The sequence below is a fragment of the Neophocaena asiaeorientalis genome, unplaced genomic scaffold (genome assembly GCF_003031525.2).
Source record: "Neophocaena asiaeorientalis asiaeorientalis breed wild unplaced genomic scaffold, Neophocaena_asiaeorientalis_V1.1 scaffold136, whole genome shotgun sequence".
Classification (NCBI taxonomy): domain Eukaryota; kingdom Metazoa; phylum Chordata; class Mammalia; order Artiodactyla; family Phocoenidae; genus Neophocaena; species Neophocaena asiaeorientalis.
The window spans coordinates 3,044,947-3,064,487 of record NW_020185333.1 but is presented as its reverse complement, the minus strand read 5'-3'; the positions used below and the strand labels follow the sequence as shown (position 1 = coordinate 3,064,487).

Below are 19,541 nucleotides of genomic sequence, written 5' to 3'. Positions count from 1 at the left end.
TGAGATGGGCATTCCCACTCACACTGGATCCACAGGAGACTAAAATCTTGCCTTGGAAGCTACTTGTTAGAAGCAGCCTTTTTCGTTTAAGTTGCCATGAAAATGCAAGGTGCTTATCCTACCACCAGAGTGTTGCAAGGTTTTCTCAGACGTCGAGCAAAGAAATAAAATAAAAATAAAACACGTAGTGAGGTGATCTAGGGAATTTACATTCACAGTCCTTAGCACAGCACACATTGTAACACGGCTCTCCCTTATGGCCGCATCTGAAAACTTGGAGCCAGTTTAGTTTACTGTCTGCCTCACCTGAAGGTGGTAAGTTCATTTTCTTATTCTGTGGTACTTTTGGGGGGAAAAAAAAAAAATCCTGGAACATCTGAGAAGCAGGGCATACAGTTGCTTTAAGAAGAAATACGTTCCCCCTCTTTTCTGCTTTTCCAAAAAAGTGTTAATTGCATTGTAGGAACTGGCTTTTCCTCATAGCGAAAAACTGAAGGGAAGGGAGGTTGTGGCACCTGTCATCACCAAGGAGATAAGTCTTATATGTTTGAAATGACAGGGCTGTCTTTTAGGGATGTTTTGTTCATACTAAAACAAGGAAATGTCTTCCATGTCGTTGGTGCCAGTGTGAAGGTTTCCTTGCCAACGAACCTTTTTTGAAAGTATAAGGAAAGATATGCGTGTGAGCTTTTCAAATAATTTCTGGTGTTTTTTTTTTTTTTTTAATCGTCCCCCTTTTTTTTCATAATGAATAATTGGAAACGATTTAACAGGAGCAGTTAGTAATTCCAAAAGTTCAAGTATCAAAGGTAAATATTTGAGTAATGAATTATTTTGCCATTCTTAAGACAAAAAAAAAAAGGCACAAGCTCCATGCTTATGAACGAACTGGCTTTGTGTAATGCTTTTATGCATTAATCATTACAATTAATAATATTCTCTCTCTCTAAAGTCTCATGGTGTGCTATTATGTTTTGCATCTTTCCTTAGCAAAGTGATGTGTAGTTTTTACATACGTGTATATTTATAACTTATAATTACATCTTATATCAAGGAAACTTATCTTCCCAGAAATGCCTTAACCTGAACTAACATATTTTCACTTAGACATCTAAAACTGCTCTAAATACTAACGGCATGCAAACTCCTCATGGAACTCTAATCATTTTACAGATTTAGTTTTGGTCTGTAATGCTTTGTTAAAGCATCATGGATGTGGCTTCCGTTTTTAAATGGAAATATTTAATTAACAGCTGAGGAAGCTGTTTGGAATTACTTGCCTTCTTCTGCCCTCTGGCCTGCTTTTTGCCATTCCATTACTAATTAAAAGCCTCATAGAAAGGTAGGTAAAGTACAAGAAAACAGGGAAAATCCAGATGGTCCAACTGTAAACTCTTCATAGGTCTGGTAAGTAAATTTGATCAAGGAGAAAGTGACTGCAAACTATGGTACTGGTTAAAGAAACATCTTTTTAATGAATTAAGGGATTTGTTTATCACGATGACCCCTGATTCCCGAATACATGCTAAATAGAGAATTGAAAGGAAGAATAACTCGATTTGTGATGCCCAAAATCAACTACCAGAAGAAAGCCAAAAAATAACACAAAGTCGAGCCAGTGGCCTAATGTGCCAGCTGACCAGGTACCAGGGTAAGGAAAACCCCTCTTATTAGTGGCAACTTTTGCTCCTGTTGGTGGGATCCCTATGTTTTAATACGGTTGATATCACCAACTAGCTGAAGGCTGACTGTTGAGGCAGAAAAAGAAGAGAGCTATATATACACTAATTAGGAGGAGCACAGCCATTGGAAGGATTGTTGATTCTGAGTATTTTAAATAAGTAACTGGCAGACAAGGGAATTTGAAAAAAAAGGATGAGGAAAATGTCAGTTTGAACATTAACCAGATTAAAAGTGTGAGTGATATGAGTGAGACACAGGTTTCTCAAATCCTACACCTAGATGATCCACCTATTTTATGACCAGATCCAGTACCCTTTAAATTGCAATGCCACTGAAGAAGTGACTGCCCGTAAACCCTGGTGTTGCTTGTCACCAGAGTCGTCTTGCTTCACTTAAACCCAGCTATTATCAGAGGATTCACGGCCTTTAAATGTGTTTCTGTTATGGTTTTGTGTGTGTGTGTGTGTGTGTGTGTGTGCGCTGATGTGTTCTTCTCGGTTGTGCTGAGATGTAGAAATGGTATAGGAAAGTGTCAAGTGATCTGCTGACAGAAAAGATCATTCCCAAGACCACTTCTTTGAAACTCTTCCTTGCACTGAGCATTATGCCATTTCTTTGATCTTCTTGGCTTCAAAACAAATTAGACCAAGGCCCCAGTTTCATAGGCAGATGTTTTGGGTTCCTGGTTTAAGCCTTAGAAGATCTAAGACTGAAAAAAATGAGGCATACTGACGTATTTATGGCTCTCTCCTTAGGATATAATCACCAACAGATGAGTGAAGGTCAAAGGCAGAAGTCTTCTGAATTTTACAGCCGCACAGCATCTGAATCAAATGTCTACTTGAACAGTTTCCACTACCCAGATCACAGCTACAAGGACCAGGCCTTTGATACTCTGAGCCTAGACAGCTCTGACAGCATGGAGACAAGCATCTCTGCCTGCTCACCTGACAATATCTCTAGGTAAGATGTATTCCTGGGGAAGGTTTCTGGTTTGGAAAAGCACCTGTCGGTTTCAAAAAGTAAAGCCATCAATTTGGGGCCATGTATATGTACAAGCCCAAATTTCTGAAACATAAAGACTCTGCAGTAGAGAAGAGGGCTGGGTGTCATGGTGGTCTTTGAAAGTAGTTTCTTTGTATCCTGTGTGACTGAGCCAGTCACACACCATCTAATCCATTTTCTCCTTTACTCTATTCTTTACATTTGACTTCACGCATATACTGTGCTTCAAAATGGATTTGCCTCTGTTGGTTGACTCCACCTTCATTAGGACTACTTTTGATTCAGTAAAGAAGTAATTTCCAGCAACAGAGTAAGAATTTGAAGGATATCTTACCCTTATGTTTTGTTGCAAGGAAGACATTAGCTGTTCTGCATATTAAAATTTTGTAAGGATTTAACCATTCACATTCGTGTTCATACTTTGAGGCAAGCAAAGGTGGTCTTAGGGGATTATGGCCAAAGGTGCATCTAAAATATGGATCTAGTCAGAGCGCTCTTTCAAAAGCTTGTGATGGGGACTTCCCTGGTGGCACACTGGTTAAGAATCCACCTGCCAATGCCGGGGACACGGGTTCGAGCCCTGGTCCGGGAAGATGCCACATGCTGTGGAGCAGCTAAGCCTGTGCGCCACAATCACTGAAGCCTACGCGCCTAGAGCCCATGTTCTGCAACAAGAGAAGCCACCGCAGTGAGAAACCCGTGCACCACAACGAAGAGTAGCCCCCGCTCGCCACAGGTAGAGAAAGCCCGCGCATAGCAACGAAGACCCAACGCAGCCAAATATTAATTAATTAATTGAAAAAGAAAAAATGCTTGTGATGATGCCCTACTACCCTTTTTTTTTTTTCCCGTGTCCCCTGCATCGGCTGGCGGACTCTCAACCACTGCGCCACCAGGGAAGCCCTGCCCTACTACCTGTTGAATAAAGTCAGACCCCAGAGCCTGGCATTCTAGATCCAGCCCAACTCCCTATTCATTCTCTCCTCCTGATACACCTCCCAGAGCTTCTTATTCATTGAGAGGGCGAAGAATTCTCAGATCTCTGTGCCTTTGACCATATTGGTTCTAGCTTTGGGCTCATGTAATCTGTTCTTTCTTTTATTTATATGCTCATTCATTCCACAAATCCTTATAGAATATTCTACAGTTAACAGTGAGCTGGAGTCAGCTCAAACTGGCTGGCAAGAGCCAGAGGTGCACATCTCCTCCTAACTCTGTGATCAGTGATGTCATGTTGGTAGCTTGAAATTGGCCACGGTGGGAGTATTTACTCCACATAAATAGACATTTGCTGCATATCAGGGGTTTTGTTTTTCTCCGGAGAGCTAGTTTACCAGCACACCACTATCTAGAGTCAATTCATCCTCTCATTTGTTTATTCCCTCAACCTGTACTTACTGAGCATTGAGAGTGTCTGGCGTTGCAAAATGTCTTTACCTTCCCCCAAACCCTCCCATTTTAGCCTGGAGAAAGTCTTCTCTTCCTTTAAGCTGAAACTTAAGTTGGAAACTCATGAGAATTTCTCCTTTCAGGGCATTTTTCTTTCATGTTTCCATGGAACTTGATACTTTTTTCTATTATATCACTGATCACATTGCAGCATACAGATTTTTTCTTCAATAATTAATTGGTACATTCCTCAGTGTCAAGGAGGATGTCTAATTATCTTTTGGTTTCCACATTCAGCAGAGATCTGGGCACATAGTAGGCATTCAGTAAGTGTCGGCTGAATAAATACCTCGGGATATTTGATTTTTTTTCTTTGTTTGATCTATTTCAATTGGCTGAGAACCATTATGAGTTCAACCCCCCAAGCATCCAATATTTAATCAGTGTTCATTGAGCAATTGTGTGTCTCAAGTGAAAATGTCTAGTTGAATAATGGCCATCAAAAAAACTTTGCTCTATTGCAATGAAGTCACAGGCTGGGACAGGAGCTTTGGGGGCTCGACCTGACAACTGTTGTGCTACGGCAAGCAGATCACAGAACTCTCTCGGTCCTGATTTGCTCATCTGCTAAGTGGAGGATTGTTTCTCGAATGCAAGAGGATGATGGATTTTAAAATATTTGGGTGGAAAATTACCATCGTGTATATAGCATTTCTTTCTTTACAAAGGTTTGAATCATTTGCTCCTCACCCCCGCCCCCCAAAAAAGGAGTGACAGAGACAGAGGGAAAGTAATATCAGCAAGGTATACTTAGCTTTGGGTTAGTGTCTCATAAATGAAAAGAATATGAGAGACCTCAATCTAACCAGATATTATAGCCGGGAAATCTGGGGAGTGGAAGAAAAGAAGAAAAGGAGAGAGGCTACAGTTTGTGGTAAATAAAATATAGTGTATTTTAATTCTGGCATCATAATGTTTGAAATATTGATATTACTGGATATATCCTGTCAGAGAAGGAAAGGAGTCCCTTGGGAAAAACACTAAAGCAACCGTGAGAATTATAGATATTTCTCCTTGTTACAACGGAAAACTTAATTTAATTTAAATTTAAGTAGGGAGTTATATAATAATAAAGAATAAAGCTAAATTTTTGCTGCCATTATTTTTTAATGTCAGAAGGGTTAGTATTTCACTTCATTCAATATTAGAAGATACGGTATCTCACTTTTTTTTTTTTTTGCGGCACGCGGGCCTCTCACTGTTGTGGCCTCTCCTGTTGCGGAGCACAGGCTCCGGACGCGCAGGCTCAGCGGCCATGGCTCACGGGCCCAGCCACTCCGCGGCATGTGGGATCCTCCCGGACTGGGGCACAAACCCGCGTCCCCTGCATCGGCAGGCGGACCCTCAACCACTGCGCCACCAGGGAAGCCCGGTATCTCACTTTTTAAAAAATGAAAGACACTTGAGTGTGTGGAACAATTGGGCATCAAACCATCCATCTCTTGCTCTGAAGGAGCTCTCGTAATACCCGCTTATCCCAGGAGGACGTCAGAGAGTCATGCAGGGGTGCCGGGAGCTCATGTTCTCAGGACAGAAAGCCTAGAACTTTGAGTACTTATTCATAAATGCCAGTAAACCGACCGATTAAATGTGTTACTTTTGAATAACAGGACACAAACAAAAGTCAGCAACTCGGCAACTATTGTATAACGATGATGGGAGGAATAAAAGTTGACAGTGCAGCCGTTTCATTTCCAAGTATAGGGATCTCAGAGGGGTTTCTTAGGCACTCTACACTTTTGCAAGTTGTTATTTTGAAAACATCAGACTACTTTCCCAAATAATTGTGAACATTTTAAAGCAGTATTCCTGTGGTGAACTCCTGATGGCTTGACCATTTTTTTTTGTCTATTTTTGAGCCATCTTTAATAAATAAATACACTCTATATTATAGTTTTCCTATCTTGGTGGCTTTTTCTGCTCCATTTTCTGCTCCCTGCCTCTTCATCCCCACCAAAAACTGAAAGTAAATATGCATCCCTTCAAATGATCACTCCTCAAACCCCATCTCTCATATTTAAAGGTGGTAACAGCCACAGTGCAGCAGTAAGTACAGGAAATTACCTTAAAGGGAGCCACTTCAGTTAGATTTACCAAGCATTAGAAGTTTAGGTCTAGAGACTTAAGCACAGTGGCCACCAAAATCTTAATTTAATTTTATTTGTTCACCTACTTACTTTTTCTTTAAATGGTTTCCAAAGGTAGAAAATGAGAATTGACTCCACTAAATGTGCCATATTAAGAGGATAGCATTATTGCAGAGTGATCATTCCTGGAAGGTAGCTACATGTGGCCATGATCATTTTCCATAGTTACTTCACAGAGAACTGACCCAGTGCTGCTAGCAGTTATAGATAACTAACCAATCACCATGGTCAGAAATTACTAATAGTAGTTATTTAAATATGCTGTCAGATTCTCTGAATGTCAAAAAATTGAAGCCAAAGTAGAAGATGCCTACAAAAGGTCTAGTATAAATAAAAGGGACAGAGAGAGAAAAAACAATCATTTCTCTTTTGTGCCACCATCTACCTAAAAAAAATTCATGCTGCCCTAAGATAAGCTTGTACCTATTTTTATGAAGGAAAATGATGTGATAAACATCAGGAAAATGGTAATAGGGAACTAATGTTTGGCATGTATAGTATGACAGCACATCCTAAATGGGAACTTTTTGAAGACAGGTAGAAAAAGAAATAAAGAACTAAAAATTTTTCTCTTTTTTTAGATTTTTAAAAAATTATGTATTAAAATATCCTGAAATTATACACATTTTAAAGAGGTAATTCCATGCTGAAGTTCTAGCAACATAAACTTAGTCTTGTGGTTTATTATGTCACAAAAAGCCATTGGTAGAATTATCGAATTACTCAGAGTTGTGGGTACCTTTGCCTTACACTTTTTGTTGAGACATCATTTTCGTGTCCAGCAGAAAGTTCTTTGAGTCAGACAGTGTTTTTGCTTTTACAACATCATTACTTACACTGTACACAAATATAAAGCTAAGAAAACAGGTCTTGGGTCGTAGAAAACAGCAGCTGCAGGTCAGTTCTTCATAAAGTCTGTTTTCTGCTAAAATTATTGAATGAGCTCATAGAGTGTAGTGTTCTGAATACCACCTAAAATTATATGTTCTTATTACTATTGCTAATAAGCCCTGACCTTGTGTTCATGCTTTGAGAAAATGTTAAGGAAGTTGATCTCTCATTATAGTTATTACCCACCAGCGGTGTGTGTATGGAGCGGGGACAAGACTGGGTATGGGGTTGAGGGCATCCAAGGCTGAGCTTGGTTTTAAGAGATACATCAACCAGAATTTCAGATACTTCTAATCCCTTCGTTTCAGGCAAAGGTTTGTATTCTGCTTTCTACCCTAGTCAACACCCAGTGTTTGCATTTTATTCTAGGGAATTCTTTCAGAAGAGATACTGAAAACCAGAGGATTTCAGAGGAGGGCAGACAGCTGTCAAAGAGACCAGATAGTCTAATCTTTTTGAATAGAGAAAGATTAGACATTTTATAAGGAGTAATAATTTGCTTAACCTGAAAAAATGCTTGAGATAATGAATTGAAAATAAATATTCTGGGACACTGGCTTTTCATTTAGTGGCAACATTGGTATGCTGAAGGCAGTCTTGGAAAAGTTTTATGTCTTTATGGAGAATTTTGTTTTGCGTTTTGCTTATTTATTTGTTTGTTGTATGACAATGTTCTTGTTTGCTTTTTTTCCTTCCTTTTCCTGTTTTTGCCTTTGCCCCTAAAGTGAATATTCTAAAAAACAAATTCAAATGTTGCTGAAAGGTATTATTCACCACTGAAAACTAAATCTGCTATTTAGATTCCTGTACCCTTGACTGAAGTTTCATTTTTCTTTATGAATATGGGTTTTTACCAAAGTTGGTTACATAAAAAAAGTAATCTTCAGTTGATAAAATAGAATATGGCTAAGTAGAGAAAGGAGGCAAAACTAGTCATCTTTTTTTTTTGCGTTATGCAGGCCTCTCTCTGTTGTGGCCTCTCCCGGTGCGGAGCACAGGCTCCGGACGCACAGGCTCAGCGGCCATGGCTCACGGGCCCAGCTGCTCCGCGGCATGCGGGATCTTCCCGGACCGGGGCACGAACCCGTGTCCCCTGCATCGGCAGGCGGACTCCCAACCACTGTGCCACCAGGGAAGCCCAAAACTAGTCATCTTTATACCATTAATGACCAAGTGATTCAGTATTATTCAGTATCATACAGTAATTACATATGAGATCAGAAATGTGCCTGCCTTCTGAAGGTCAGAATTTGGAGCAATGGGAGGAAGCATTGCTCCTCTTGTAATTTAGGTGGGCTGGAGAAACCAATGATGAGTGTCTTGTGCTACAGGTAATGCATTACAAAGTGTATCTTCAGTGACTTCAGGCTCTCCCTTGGCATGACAGGTGCTAGCCAAATGGCATTTCATTTGTTCCATGCCATTGTATTGACAAGTCTTCACCCTAAATTTCTATAGTAATTGCTTTTGCTTTTCACTGCAGGTGCAGTTCTGATCCCCCCAAAAGTATCAGATAGTGGCAACACAGTATCATAGAGCAGCAAAAATTTTGCTGAATAAAAGTGGTTTACATGTCAAGGAAATATTAAATCAATAGCAAAAGTGTAGCTATAGAGAACAAGTAGGTGTCCATGGATAAAAATTAATTATTTTAAAACAAATAACCAAAGTAGCTTTTAAAGTATATAAAATATAATTTTTTTTACTGCCTCCATAGTTTTGTCTTTTCCAGAATGTCATATAGTTGGAGTAATAAAGTATTTAGCGTTTCCGATTGGCTTCTTTCACTCAGTAATATGCATGTATAGTTTCTCCATGTCTTTCCATGGCTTGATAGCTCGTTTCTTTTTAGTACTGAATAATATTCCATAGCCTGGATGTAGTATGGTTTATTTTTCATTTACCTACTAAAGGATATCTTAGTTGCTTCCAAGTTTTGGGGCATTTATGAATAAAGCTGCTATAAACATGTGTGCATAGTTCCCCTGCATCGGCAGGCGGACTCCCAACCACTGCGCCACCAGGGAAGCCCCACAGTACTGATTTTAAGATGAACCACATGTCCTACATTACTGTGGTCATGTTTCTCTTCAAAAGAACTCTTAGCCCTCAAACATCCTAGGTTTGAGTTGCTCAACAATATGATTTAGGGAGACTATACTAATGATTATCTTATTCATTTTTATATGAATTAATTTTTATATGAATGTGTGTAGCAAACATGAACCCCTACTGTGTGCCAGGCTTTATGCTACAGAGGATACAGGCACAAAAGCCTCTCTATAGCCAAGAGAGTCTAGAAAAGAAGATACATTTAAGTGACTATGCAAATAAACATGCATGAGAAATAGCATTGGTTCTCCATGGCTGGAACATCAAAATAAATAAGTTTTGACTTAGGCCATGGTCCTTTTTTTCCAGAATAGTCAAATAAAATGTAAACAAGGGAAAAATAATATATTTTGTTTAATGTTAAACATTTCTAAGTTCTTCTCCTTCTCTGTTAGTTATCCTATCTGGTCTTGCAGCTTTTGCTCCCTTTGGTTTTTTCCTTCATGTGTTATGTGATGTCTTTCTCAAGGTGCATTACTTTTGAAGCTCTTGAATCCCTTAATGCAGTTTCCTCGTTCGTACGGTGGATGGGCTTTATTGGCAAAACTGGCCACTACCCTTCTATTGCACCTGTAAGAGAATTCATTTTTTTAATTGGCCATCTTAGATCACCATTTAAGAAATAAAATGTCCACAAGCAAAAAGGCATAACAAAAAAGTAGCTGGTGATACATGATCCCAAACCAAATAAAGTGACTTCCAAACTTAGGGGTCATCTACGTAGAACTTTGGTGATATGTTGTTGGTCTGGCATCCCTGAATAATTAAACTAACGGGAAGACTTCCCGCAAGCCAAAATTTTTAGACTTTGGAGGAAACATTTTGAGAACACAGTTTGTAGGAGTTGGTTTTGGTTTATTTATGAGTAAAGCACTTTACTTGGTATTATTTTCCTTGCCTATGTTTTATCTCTTAAAACTGAGGTAAGTTAAGTTTCACCTACAGTTTTCAGAGTTGAATTGACTTGCCTCTTCAGACCAGTGATTCTTGTAAGTAACATCCTTTAAATTGTATCGGATCGTGTTGTGTGTGTGTGTGTGTGTGTGTGTGTGTGTGTGTGTGTTTGAAGAGACATCAGTAAGAAGCAGTATTCTTGAAAGGCTTTTGTGTTTTCTTCAGTGCCAGCACTTCAAATATTGCCCGAATAGAAGAAATGGAGAGACTTTTGAAGCAGGCTCATGCAGAGAAGACAAGGCTTCTTGAATCCAGGGTAGGCCTAATATCTTTCATGTAGTAGTTCAAGATGCCCTGCACTTGACACTGGGAAACTGTTTTCAGGCTTCAGTAAGCAGCGTGATCTTGGAGTAGTCACTCCACCTTTCTTGGCCTCATTTTCTTTTTTTTTTTTTTGGCCGTGCCACATGGCTTGTGGGATCTTAGTTTCCTGGCCAGGGATTGAACCCCAGGTCCTTGTCAGTGAAAGCACAGAGTCCTAACCACTGGACTGCCAGGGAATTCCCACTGGCCCCGTTTCCTTTTCTGAAAAGTGAGGGTGTTAGATATTCTCTACGGCTCTTTACTGCACTACCATTTTTCATAATGTAAAATGTATATTGTGTGGACATAAACTGAAATGAATGCTTTGTATTACATTTTCCCTTCAATGGCGCCTTTGTTTTGCCTGCCGGGGAACAGGAAGAATGGCAGGTCTTTACGCATTCTCCCTGCCTTGCCAGTTCGTGGTAAAGACACTATTGTAATATTAAAACTCCCATGTTATTGTGACTGTATTTCAAGCCAGAATCTGAACTTCCTTAGGAATTCCCCAAATGCCTTTGCATCCTGCCTGAAAGGGCACCTCCTTTCCTCTTCTAACTTCCCTGGGCACTTCCTCTGTGACCGTCGGCCAGGAAGCCACAGAGCAACAACAGGAATTGGAAGGACCTACGGCCATCAAAGAAGGGCCGAAAGTCGTGACTGGTGTTGGGTCACAATTAGTGAGCCTTTTTTATATTAAAAATGGAGAGTTTTTAATATATGGGGTCATTAGTATGAAATGACTGAATAGAGTCACAAGCTGTGTTTCACTTAATATTTCATTTTTAATTAAATGTAGTGGTTGCATTTCTGCACAGGATGCTTTTGAAAGTTCTGTGAATGGTGATTACGGGTGTTTTAGTCTTAGATATATACTGGGCTATAAAATCAGGAATTGTATAGTGAGAAGTATTTGTTTTCGTATTGGAATCATTCAAGTATAACCAGTATGTCTGAAAATTTTTTCTGCATAATGATATTTAGGAACGGGAAATGGAAGCCAAGAAACGAGCTCTGGAAGAAGAAAAACGACGCCGAGAACTCCTGGAAAAACGATTGCAGGAAGAAACCAGCCAGAGGCAGAAGTTAATTGAAAAGGAAGTAAAAATAAGGGAGAAACAAAGAGCACAGGTTGGTTGGTCAATCTGGATGGATTGGAGTAGGTTGCCCCCTGGTGGTCGTTTTTCAGAAGACGGTCATGCTATGTCTGAGGATGCCTTTGGGTGTGCTGCCTATTAGCCCTTGACCTGTAATGGCTGAGAGAAAGATGTGCATTAATGGGCCAAAAAAATGTGTGTTTATTTCAGAACCCACTGGGAACTACTAACAAAATGATATTTTTCTTTAGTTATATGCGGCACATCTTGATTGGAGAGGCACTTTTTCTTCTACCCATTTTTTTTGGAGTATATTTAAAAGGAGAATGTCTTCTTGAGCAGCTTTGAAAATGCAGCTGGATTCATTACTGAAAACAAATACAACACCCAAACTAAGTTGAGAAAGAGAAGGGGTTCTATTAAGACATCTTTTGGAAGCGAACACTTCAGAACAGGATACTTTTACCAGCCCGGTTTTTTGGTGGTGGTGTTCATGTTTTGGGTTTTTTTTCCCTAACCACTGTGTTGTCACACGTTTCCCCTTTGCTGCATCAGTCCACACACATGTGCACAGGATTCCTGAACTCAAGCAAAACTCAGGAAAACCATCCACTTTGTTCGATTTCCTGTCTCAGTCAGTAGAGTCTGAGTCTCTGTTCTTGTCACTAGAACTGCTTACATAATGTATGTTTTCTGAGAAACTAAAATAAAATTTTAAGTGCCATGTAATTTAAAGTTCAAATCAGTTTTACCAAAGCTTACTAGACTTCATGGAAAAAGGTACCAATTCCCTTATTCCTCACAGTTGCTGGCAGTCTGAAGTACAACAGTTGGAGACTCGCCTTAAGACTTCATGTGCTTTGAGGGCTCAGTAAATCTGTGGCATCTGTCTAACATCAAAGTACCACAAAATCAAAGGCAAAATACAAAGTAAAACTTGTTCATTTTATTTCATTATGCCAAACCTCTGTCACATTTTGATTTAGTGTAAAGGTCATCCATGCCTGTTTTATATCTGAAGCCAAAACCAAAAGGCACAATTCTATTTTAATCCCAATTATAACTTTTGCTTCCAAGTGTATGATTAGGTTATTTTCCCCCAGGGCAAAGGGGTGGGGTTATTTAACAGGATAGAATAAAAGACTATTTTAGAAATACTACCCGTGGCAATATATGCTTCCTAGATTCGATGAACCTCTACTCCAGCCATAGTAAAATAAAAGACATCTATGTACATCTCTTCAGTGTCTCGTCCTGGACAGTTCATTGGGTACGGCTTTGATTCCACTTCTTACCTTACTTTAGCTTCACTTTTCAAAACATACATCTCTGCCTTCAATTTCTATCACAGGGTGTATGCAAGCCGACATGTACATACATCCTTGGGGACTGGACTTACTAAATAATGTTCAGTCAATTGTGTAATGTCTGAGGTTATTTAAGGAGAACTATTGTTGAGTTGTGGCAGGGAGAACTCCTGGATACGTTACAGAGGAGGAGGCCTCATCTGTAAGGAGCAGCCCAGATAACTTCATGCCTTATTTCCCTGTGTTTTTAAGTGCTAAGTACCTCTGTTAAAGCTAAGGTAAATGACATGTTTCCATTTTCTCATCTGGCCATTTCAAGGAATAGAATCTGTTGGCCTGAGTTTATCCACATTTCCCTCCCCCATACCATAGCATCCTTCTTAAAATGCCATTCGCTTTTTAGATTCCAAATGACAATGTTTAGCTTAAGTTCTCATAATCACATGGACATTTTAACACTTAGGCTTTTCAGTTCACGTTCACTTCTAAATATCTGTGACCTAAAACAAAACAAATAATTAGCTATAGATGAGATGGGCTTGTGCTTTTCCAGGCTCGACCTCTGACCCGTTATCTGCCTATCCGGAAGGAAGACTTTGATTTGCGCAGCCACGTGGAGACTGCTGGCCACAATATTGATACCTGTTATCATGTGTCAATCACAGAGAAGACCTGCAGAGGATTCCTCATCAAAATGGGTGGAAAAATTAAAACTTGGAAAAAACGTTGGTTTGTTTTTGATCGGAACAAGCGCACCTTCTCTTATTATGCAGGTGGGTGATAAAAAACATCTGAGTGATATATTCAAATCAGGAATTCTCTGTTAAAGAACAAAGGCAATAAAATTCAGAATAAATAATTAGAGTGATAAGTAATAGAATTAATGGCAATATTAGCTTGATAGATGTATATTATTTTCTATTCAGATTATATGGTCCACCTGATATGAATTTCCTCTAGAAATAATAAAAATTATGTTATTTAAAAAGTGTGAGTTAGTCTATTCTAGTTCTGAAATAAGCTCAAGCCCAAATAAATATTAAATGGAATTTATTTTTTAGACCAAAATATTATCTTTTAAACCATGAAATCAGAAAAAAAAGGTTTCTATTTATTTCTCTATGGTCATATGCTCTAAAGTCACACACAATTAGGCAGCTTAACTGACAGTCATTCAACTGTAGTTTATACACTAGAATGACAATTTCAGCACAGAGAGTGAAGCTTATCAGTGAACTAGTGAATAAGTAAGTATTTATTAAGTGACTGGAATATTTTTGGATTCTTTAAATGATGGATTATGAGAACGATACCCTGCTGAATCTTCTATAAATACAGGAGTATTTGTGTAACAGGTTTACTTATTAAGAAGCCCCTTATTTACACATAGATCACATATGAAATATGTCCATTAGCAGCATAAGAATAGCTCTGCCGTCTTTTCAACTGCTGAGTAAGAGGAGAATCAGACTAGAGGTTATGAAGAGACCCTGCCTTGGGGTGACTGTATCAGCATTTATGAGCATTGTTGGGAATTGTTACAAAGTGTATCAAGGTAATAAAAAAATAACAGTCCAGTCATTTAATCTGTAGTGTGAGGTCAGGATATGTTTATGAATAGGGGTGTGAGCAACCAAGAAGCATGTGGAAGAAAGGAAACACTGGCAATGAAGCCCCAGAATCGGTGTGAGGAAAGGGCAGGGGGTGCATGCCTTTCAGTTAGGGGCTTTTTGGGTGGGGTTCCAGTTGCTACAGGGGCGAGTGGCCTGAAGTAAATGGTCTACTAACCCTCACAGGTTGCCTCTCTTGGGCTTTCTGACCTTGGGTTTTATAAGAATCCAGAGACAGTCTCTTTAGTTACTACAATAGAAAAGATGCCTATGTAATAAATGCCAATTTAGTGTCTGCAAAATGCATAAACAAAACTTTGCTATGTGCTAGTCTCCAAAGACAACCTCAGCCAGAATTTTCCAAAAATAAAATTTTAAAATAACTCAGACAAAACAGCTTCACTCTTTTCTGCTCCTTTTCTCTGGAATTTGTATTTCATTCTTATGCTTGTATTTTTCAGATTCTTTCTCATATCTGAAGTGCCCTACAAACAAAAGTTTTCTTCCCCAGTTTTCTGCCTGCTTTGAAACACTGACAAGGTTTACTTTTATCTCCAGATTTTATTTTACCTCTGTTTCCAAAAAAAAAAGTATTATTGTTTTCCCATGAATTCATTATTGCCGGACCTTTTCCACCAAATGTTTGAGAGACACATTGACCTTCTCTTTCACAGAAACTGGTGGAAACCCACCGAACATGGTATTAATTAAAACAGAGTTTCCCTAGGAGCTAAGTCTATATAATGAAAGTAAGTCTCTTGCCATCACAAAAGTTCTACCTTTTCTAACACTGTTAAGCCTGAAATATCCTTTCAGACTTTCTCCATTCCTTTTCATGTATGTTTCAGTCTATATAGGTATTCTTTCTTCTTCAATACAGTTAGGACCAAATTATGCACTCTGTTCATACCTTTCTTCACATAACAGTATTTCAAGATTTTTCTCTTTGAGCACTTGCAGATTTACCTCAGTCTTTTCAGTGGCTGTGTAGATTGCAGTGTACGGCTGGTCTAGAACTAAATCAGTTCCCTATTAAAGCTCCAGCAGATCTTTTGCAGCTTGTGCTCTAACGGTCCCAGATACACGTGCCCGTGCATGAGTAGGTCTTATACGATACAGTTTTAGAAGCAGAATTGCTGAGTAAGAATTCTGGCATTTTTCATTGTGTATGTTTTACCAAATTGACTTCCAAAAGAGACTTTCTCATTTGCATTTCCACCAACAGGGTATGACAGAGTCTCTTTCTCTGTATCCTCATCCATAATTTTGGGATTCTTTAATGTGCTTGCATGTGTTATCATCCCTGCAGAGTTTAAATTACAAAATGTCTCAAGAACATATTGGTGTTCTTAGTCATCACAGAGTGATGCTGTTTGGTCGGTGGTTTGGTTGTTTGTTTTTGTTTTGTTTTATGCTCTGTTTGGTTTTTATGGCAAATCTGACGAAATCTTTGGAAGCGGTTTGGAAAACGCTGCACTGAAAGGACATTAAATTATTGACATGAAACTCTGTTGAGAACAGGATAAAATATCAAGTATACTAGACAAGAAATTTGATAGGAAAGAAACATAAGTAGAATATTATTTTAAATTAGAAATCAAAAAACACACTTGTTACAAATTTCATTGCAACAGAGCTGCATATTAATATTTTCATTACAACTACTATCTTGGAGAATGTGGGGAGATAATTTATCTTGATGTCAATGGTGTTTGCACTTGGTGTGCTAACCTGACAGTCAGTATTCTGGGTTACCTTTGGACTGCTAATTTGTGAAGAGCCTTGAGTAAAGTCACGTAGTCTCTTTTGTTTAGGGTTGCTAATTCCAACCTTTTTTTTTTTTCTTTTTTCAGGATAGAGTGCGGCTAATGTACTAACCTAGGTTATCTTAATTAATCTTAGATAATTTAAATGCTAGATAAATATTTTAATGATGATAGTTATAATGAAATTATAAGTTTTCCTGTCCATCAGTGGTGATAAAGTATTTGTTTTAACACTCATCTACCATTGCAGACAAGCATGAAGCTAAATTAAAAGGAGTAATATACTTCCAAGCCATTGAAGAAGTATATTATGACCACCTCAAGAATGCTAATAAGGTAAACATTGAATTTCAGATTCCTACGATTTGAATGCATAATTAAGTAGGGGAAAAGGTATTTTTTTGAATTCTAATTAATTTCGATTTGTTATTCTGACATAATGGGTAGATATGATCAGAATGGTGTTGGAAAAGTAAACATGGAAGTAAAGTAATTAGTGCAGCTGATCTTTTTGTGAAAAAATAAATCATGACAAAATGAGAAAATATTCTGGATATATTGGTTTGGGAGACCCTGCCAAGTAACTCTTTGCTAGGCTTCTAAGAAGGAGCTACTACCTACTTATGAGGAAGATCATAAGGAAACATCTTAGTAGGGCTAAGAATAACATTTATTGAGCTATTTTTAGAGCACCCACTATCAGCTAGATACCCTGCTGGAGCTTTACAAGTAGCTGCTAAAATGATTGGTGAGCTCACTGTGAGAGATCTTGTGCAGAAAGGCCAGAAATATGGTCAATCTTGAGAAAGGTGTTGAGGGCGAGGGAATAGGTTACATTAGAACAGAAATAATAGCCACATAGAAGCCTTCACATATCTCTGTGTTATATTTAATGTTATAATTTCAAGATTTTGTTTTATGTTCTTTTCCTTTTTTTTAGAGTCCTAATCCATTACTCACCTTTAGCGTCAAGACGCATGACAGAATCTACTATATGGTGGCCCCATCGCCAGAAGCCATGCGGATCTGGATGGATGTTATAGTTACTGGGGCGGAAGGTTACACTCACTTCTTGTTGTAGTGAACTAACGCAATAGTCCACTTCAGGGCAGACTGCAATAATTTCTTACAAGAATAAAGCCATATTCAACACCAGGTGGAAAGACCCAACAGACCCATCCCATTAACTATGGATACTCAGAACTGTTTTCATATAAACAGGAAGTCATTTGTAAAAGGGAAAGAAGGGATTTTAATTCAAAGCTTGAGCATAAATAACTCAAAGCTTGATCATAAATAGCAAAGAATTGAAGCACCTAGGAGAAAGAAAACACTATTTTCGTAAATAGCATCACTTATAGGAACATTTCTTATAAATTCTTTTTTATCAATTGTTGATTTTGGTGAAATAAACTAAACCGTTTACAAATGTCTATATGTACTTGGAAAATATGAAATTATTTTAGCACCCAAATCATTGGCATTGACTTTACTGGTAATCAACTGGCTTTGTTGAAAAAGGAGTATTTTGCTGAATGTTATTTTATAAATATAAGCAAATAAGGGCTTGGAAGGGAATATATTGTACGAGGAGTTTGGCCCTACTTTTAAAGTACTACACCAGAACCAAAGACTTGATATCACCTCTGTTTAACACTAGTAGTTTCAAGTGATGAACTGCAGTTAGTGTTATTCTACATTTTAAAATGGTACTTTGATGCCAACAAGTGCCCAGGAAGTTGACCTTGAAGAATCTACCAGTATAAGCTACTGTACATATATAGCAAACTATTCTTTGTAAAAGAAGAACAAAAAGCTGTGTGTTTTTGGAAGAAGCAGTCTTAGACATTCTGTCATATTGGGCAATTTAAAGTAAAGAGAATACTTAGGAGTTATTTTGATGAAGATTTCTCCATTCCCAGTACTGAGAATAAAGGCAACCAGTAGCTGATTTTCTTTATATTATCTGATTTCTCTTTGTTGCAGCCTCACATGACATAACTATGAAATACAGCTGTTTTCACCAAAGAACAGACCAATTAAAATCCTTATTTACAGAAGTATTGTGATTCCATTAAAAGGCAAATGAAGTTCAACTTAATGTACTCTGTAATGTACTATTTTATTATGTATTTTCTTTACAATTAGCCTTTGTTTTTTAGAGTTAAATTAATTTTTGTTGAATGAAATGACTTCAGGAAAGTCCTTTTATAATGATTTTCAAATGCCATTTATCCTGGTTTGTCACGTTGTGTGCGTTTGTAAGTATGAATGTACTCTTTCTACACATTGGCAAAAGAATAGAAGCAGAAAATAATGACATTACTTATTAGTACAAGCGAAATGATTAGATTAGAAGTGTCTGTAAAATCTTTGTCAGGCCTGCCTGGGTACAATTTTTTTTTTTTTTTATTTGCAGTGGTTTGTATACATGTTGCCAATAATAAGATTTTGCAACTGGATGACACATGATTTTACTTGAACAGTGAAGGACAAAATCACAATTGCAGAAGACATTTTTATAATCTGTTTTTTCAGAGATCACCCCTAAACCCTGTAATGAGAGTGAAATACAATTGCTAAACTTTTGTTGGTTAATGTAAAGATATAACTTTTCTGAACTGTACTTTACCTTCTTCATAGGACTGTAAAGATATTCTAATCAACTTTATGCCTTGCATGATATAGTAAACCTTTCCAATATGTGTGTTAAAATATGTTGAGTTTGGATTAAAATATTGACCAGATTTCACATTTGAAAATAAACTCATCTCTCATTAGGAAGTCACCCATTGGTTACATGACAGGGGATGGATTAATCAGCAAAAGTCCATTGTAGAATCGACATAAAGGTTGTTGTGTGCTAACATTATGACTTGTAGTTTATAAACTGAAGTAATCAGAAATATCTCTAGACACATTCCTGTTGCTAACAAAATGAGATAACCCCTGAGAAACCTGACATCTTTTTGTCTAATTGCACAGATGCAATTACTACTGGGGATTGAAGGACTGTGTTTACCTATCCTTCTCTCTGATGGGGAAAAAAATCATGCAGGTATGAAGTTAAAGCTCTAAGGCTTTACTTGGTGGGGACATCATTTGTTTCCCTGAACAAGGCAGCAGATTTCAGAGGAAGAAACCGCCCTCTACAGTATGTCCTTTCACACCTGTCAATGAAGGCAACATTGATAGTAGGTTAACGGAAACAAATTTG

At 38.1% G+C, this 19,541-nt stretch overlaps 1 protein-coding gene across 12 annotated transcripts in view; it reads left to right on the top strand.

Annotated features, from left to right (window-relative positions):
- Window positions 1-19,108, top strand: part of PHLDB2 (pleckstrin homology like domain family B member 2) — a 235,721-nt gene extending 216,613 nt beyond the window's left edge. For all 12 annotated transcript variants that reach the window (XM_024735332.1, XM_024735343.1, XM_024735342.1 and 9 more), the window contains 6 exons: window positions 2,439-2,646; window positions 10,407-10,497; window positions 11,529-11,675; window positions 13,502-13,721; window positions 16,575-16,660; window positions 17,265-19,108. In XM_024735332.1, coding sequence (XP_024591100.1) covers window positions 2,439-2,646; window positions 10,407-10,497; window positions 11,529-11,675; window positions 13,502-13,721; window positions 16,575-16,660; window positions 17,265-17,405 — 893 coding nt within the window. In that variant the 3' untranslated portion in view covers window positions 17,406-19,108. The remainder of the gene's footprint in view (window positions 1-2,438; window positions 2,647-10,406; window positions 10,498-11,528; window positions 11,676-13,501; window positions 13,722-16,574; window positions 16,661-17,264) is intronic.
- The last annotated feature ends 433 nt before the right edge of the window (window positions 19,109-19,541 follow it).